Genomic DNA, 5,011 nt, shown 5'->3' on the forward strand with positions numbered 1-5,011 from the left:
ATTCAGTTTACTGGTTTGTCTGGAGTTCTAACAGTAAAAGTGACTAATATAAGCAACTGTTGGACACAGAGCAGTGTAGTCTTGACATGTCTTACGATGGCCAATCGGCATCATTCCACTTTGCCATGATGTCACCAATATCTCATACAATTCAACGGCCTATATCTCGCTCCCCATTTAAAATTTTAACATAATGTATATATGAAAGAAGATACAATATCAACACTTTCTTTCACATGTTTGGACACTTTTTTCCAGAGCATACTAACCTAGGCATGCCATTAAAAAAAAATCCCTTTTTATTAACAGTTTTGTTGACGGAGCATATTGACAGTTTTTATAAATAGACCTGAAGCCGTTCTTTGTCCTGTGAGGACAGCATTTCATGATAAAATGCAAACGTAGGATAGTTCACTTCACTGTGGTGGACTCCAACCAAGTCAGCACCTCCTGGAGTCCCTGTCCAGTGCGAGCACTGAGTTCAAGTGTTGTGATTGGCTGAGAAGCAGACGCAATGATGTCATCCATTCTGAACAGGGACTTCATCTCTATGAGGCTCATACAGCAAGGCATGTCCCTGGAAAAGGATGGGACACAACATTAATGCAAATAAAATAACCGTCAGCAGCTTCCCTCCAAAGGAAGAATCATGATACTGGACCTTTATAATGTTGAATCTACGGACAATTACATATGACAGGTGTACATTTTGACAATGAGTAATGATGTGCGTCACCTTTTGTTGAAGACAATAAGCACTGGGGCTCTGCAAAGAGGCTCAGCAGAGAGCACTGACAGCAGCTGGATACAGGAGGAGGATACCTGAGCAATGTTGGATGAGTCCACCATGAACTAAGAAAAACATGTAAAGAGTACGAAATGTTTACCTTTGTCAAATACATTCAGATTCAGTACATACAAAGTACATACAATCACAGAGGAGCAGTCTTTGAAGTAACTTGGCCATATTGGGCCCATGCAGCCCCCCAGCTCTCTTAATGTCACTTTCTTCTTCTTCAGTGTCAGGTCAGTCAGGTTGGTCCCTACCTGTGGAGGTTTAAAGAGATGTGAGGCATTAATACATGGAGAACTTATCTCATCGTAATCAAGCCTGTGAAGTGAACTAGCTTCTATTACTGCTTACTGTAGGCAGAGTAGAAGGAGGTGTCCCCAGTTCACCTATTCCATGCACATTGAGGTGTAAACATCTGTTAGGGTAAAATATCTATAGAAGTCAGCGTGGACACATATAACAACATCTGTAGTCAAACCATACCAAATACTCGTGAGGGTTTTGACTGACAGATGGAAAATGGGATCATTCATAAAAAGAAAATGACTGAACGTAAAGGAAAGAACATCAACGAACTGTAAGCTCATCATCAGACTACGTTAGCTTGTTAGCTAAACCCTTTCAGATTACGTTTCTTACACTGCATAACTAAGCTCTAGTTCAAAAAGGTCAGCAGCATGCTACATCAAGGATATTTTGTAGACGTTTCAACAGCAACGTTTTTCCGACGCTAGTCGCCCCGAGAAGCAAACAAATCTCATTGTTGCACATGTTTTTTTCCTAGCTGTAGCATAGCGAAGACAGTGTGCAGAGTAACATAACACTGAAGCCATGGCGACGCTCACGTGAACGCGTTACGCCGCTTTGATAGGACGAATAGAATATAGTCATTTCCGCCTTGTTTCTTATTGGCTACAATAGTCTCTTGTATTAGCATAACGGAAGCAAAACAAGACCACCGTCTCTGATCTTGAGCTGCAGTGATTCTCGTGTTGGTAATAACGGCAGATACGCAAAAAGGGTGAGACAACTGAACACGATGGAGGCTAAGTTGAAGAAGGAGTTGGGGACAACCATGCTGAAGTCAACGGGACACTCAGGAGGAGGATGTATCAGTGAGGGTCAGAGTTATGATACTGACACTGGAAGAGTGTTTGTGAAGATAAATCACAAGAGCGAGGTAATCCCATTATTTCATCTTTTAATTTATGAAAAGGACTTTCGTTTACTGGGTGCATGACTTATGTGATAAGAACAACACTCATGCTCTGAAGTCCATTGGTTATCACTGAACTGTGTGTTCACACATTGCAGAATGTAAACAAACAATGGTTTTCCTGTAGCCTTCATGCACATATGTGCTACTGCATTGCACACCACACCTATTGTTTGTGGGTTTGTTTTGTTGTTTTTTGTGTGCTTGTTTTTTAACAGGCCAAATTGATGTTTGATGGGGAAATGGCCAGTTTGGAAGCAATTTTAAAGACAGAAACTGTAAAAGTCCCCAAGCCTGTGAAGGTGATTGAGCTTGACACAAGAGGATGTGTGTTTGTGATGGAACACCTTGACATGAGAGGTCTCAGCAAGTAAGAAATCTGTTTACAATGTGTAAAAATTGAAAGCATTTTGAAAATAAAGTACATTAGGCTTTGCTTCATTTATTTTTCAATGTGTAGGTACTCAAAGCACCTGGGAGAGAACCTAGCCGAGCTGCACATTCACAACAAGAAATTGCTGGAAAAGTTAAATAAAGAGAAGCAGACAGTTGGTAATATGCCTTATAATTCAACTTAATCTTTTATTATAACATGCAAATGTATACAATTTCATAAAACTATCTCTTTAACTCCTAACATTTCTTCACTAAAACAGTCAACAGTTAACTTGAAATGTTTGAGTTCCGTACTAATTCATTGTTGGTTCTTATTTAACACAGGGAAAGGAGCTGGACAGTCTGAGGTGGCGGCTGTTGAAAAGTTTGGATTCAGTGTAACTACCTGCTGTGGATATCTGCCACAGGTAAAAACAAAGAAATACTGTTGTAAGATGGTGTAACTGGATTGCATTGTGGTCTGATCTAGTATGTTTATATATTACATATTACATACATACATATTTACATATATTCACCATGACCATTTCACCACACCCTCACTTACAGTCAATAATGAAATAATCGATAAGGTTACCTCATATAAGTATCTCGGCTCCATAATCGACCATAAACTTACATTTCAACTCAACTCTGAACAAATCTTTTCTAAATGTCAACAGCACCTCTTTTTTCTCCGTAAGCTCCGCAAACTTCAGGTTCACCAATCCATTCTCGCAGTTTTCTATAAATGTTTCATTGAATCCATCCTCACATTCAACATCACCGCCTGGTTTGGTTCACTCACTCGCACTCACCGCAACAGTCTTAGTAAAATCATCAAAATAAGCAGTAAAATCATTGGTCAGGAACAGCAGTCACTCACTAACATCTACAACACCAGAGTCCTGAGCAAAGGCACCCAGATCTCCACTGACCCTTCACACACCCAGCACCCTCACTACACCCTGCTGCCTTCAGGGCGCAGGTACAGGGCGCTCCCACTGAGGGCAAAGAGGGCCAGCTCCAGCTTCCTCCCCACCTCCATCTGCCTGTTAAATGGCTGACAGTGACTGTGATCACTTTTTATCACTTAATTTACCAGTGCTTTTAATCTATTATTGTTTTTAAGCTATTTATTAGGGTCTTCATGACCAATCAGAATTTTTAATGTGTGAATGTTGTGTGTTGTGTCTTGTGTTCTGTACTGGCTCTTTCCCTGCAACGAAGTTCCTAACAGATAAATAAAGTTCATTTGATTTGATTTGATATTTGTTGTAGGTTTCAAAGTCGGATAGTATCACTGTTGTCTTTGTCTCTCCGTACTCTCACAGGAAAATGAGTGGGAAGATGACTGGGTGACATTTTTCTCCAGACACAGGCTACAGCAACAGCTTAACATGGTGGAGAAATCCCATGGAGACAGGGAGGCCAGAGAACTATGGGCTGAGCTACAGGTTCAGCCTCGCTTTTACCCGATCAGAAAATTAATATGAAACAATTCAGCACAAATGTTTAAACAATTCGAAGGTGCAGCTTGCATTTTTTTCTGTTATTTACAGAGGAAGATCCCTCAGTTTTTCACAGATGTGGAGATAGTCCCTGCTCTTCTCCATGGAGACTTATGGGGTGGCAATGTGGCAGAGTGTGCAGATGGCCCAGTCATCTTCGATCCAGCGTCCTTCTATGGACATTCTGAGTATGAGCTGGGTATTGCAGGGATGTTTGGTGGCTTCAACAGCTCTTTTTACTCCGCCTACCACGAAAAGATACCTAAAGCACCAGGCTTTGCACAGAGGAACCAGCTCTACCAACTCTTCCACTATCTGAACCACTGGAACCACTTTGGTGGTGGTTACAGGGGCTCTTCAGTAAAGATTATGAAGAATCTACTGAAATAAGTGCACATGAATTCACTTCAGGAAAAGCTTCACAGTCTTAACCTATAGACAAGAATTTGATTTGTAATTTGACCAAAAATGATATGGCTAACTAGATTCAATCTATTGTTCTTATATTGCAATGTACATTTAAATATGTAGAAAATACAGACTATGCATAGCAAAGTTAATGGAAAAAATAGTTTATAACTATATCTTACCTATATGGCATTCTTTCCCAATTTTAAATCTTTCTCATTCCATTCATTTAACCACCACAAGACTGAATTAAACTGTTTTCCAAATGACATCTGATTTTACCATGAATGCAGAACTATATACTATATTGAGTTTATGTTATAATCGCTTACAAATTAATACACTAAAAAAACAACAACTCAAAAATGCTACTGTTTAATAACTCTATGGAATATGTCCTGTCCATTGCATTAAATCCAATAAATCCTGAGATAAGTCTTTTGTCTTGTTGTAATTTTTATCCACATGTGAAGAAACCGTAGAGAATTGGACCAGCATTAAACCTTTCCACCCACCGTTCCCAATTTAGCAGAATAGGCGTCCTTTTACAATGTTATGTGTACTTTGCTTATAACTGCTTGAAATTTTTTTCCACTGAGTATTTTAATAACATTTTTACGTGTCAGATTAAATCCTGTTTTAAACTAACCCAGACAATAGCTTTAAAAAAAAACCCCGTTATTAATCGCTTCGCTCTGAAATTGCGAC

General features: G+C 39.5%; 2 protein-coding genes across 2 annotated transcripts; one reads left to right on the forward strand and one right to left on the reverse strand.

Moving 5' to 3' along the window:
* Window positions 1-226: 226 nt before the first annotated feature.
* arl16 (ADP-ribosylation factor-like 16) lies at window positions 227-1,652 on the reverse strand. Its single transcript, XM_079366246.1, has 5 exons — window positions 1,488-1,652; window positions 1,145-1,199; window positions 931-1,047; window positions 737-852; window positions 227-577 (listed from the first exon to the last, which is right to left on the reverse strand). Exons 1-5 carry the CDS (start codon window positions 1,562-1,564, stop codon window positions 412-414), a joined length of 531 nt encoding a protein of 176 aa, XP_079222372.1. The 5' UTR covers window positions 1,565-1,652; the 3' UTR covers window positions 227-411.
* Window positions 1,653-1,725: 73 nt separating this feature from the next.
* On the forward strand, window positions 1,726-4,740 carry fn3krp (fructosamine 3 kinase related protein). The gene is made up of 6 exons (XM_079366245.1): window positions 1,726-1,973; window positions 2,228-2,379; window positions 2,470-2,561; window positions 2,730-2,812; window positions 3,719-3,841; window positions 3,947-4,740. Exons 1-6 carry the CDS (start codon window positions 1,833-1,835, stop codon window positions 4,283-4,285), a joined length of 930 nt encoding a protein of 309 aa, XP_079222371.1. The 5' UTR covers window positions 1,726-1,832; the 3' UTR covers window positions 4,286-4,740.
* The last annotated feature ends 271 nt before the right edge of the window (window positions 4,741-5,011 follow it).

Source organism: Symphodus melops (assembly GCF_947650265.1).
Source record: "Symphodus melops genome assembly, chromosome: 17".
Classification (NCBI taxonomy): domain Eukaryota; kingdom Metazoa; phylum Chordata; class Actinopteri; order Labriformes; family Labridae; genus Symphodus; species Symphodus melops.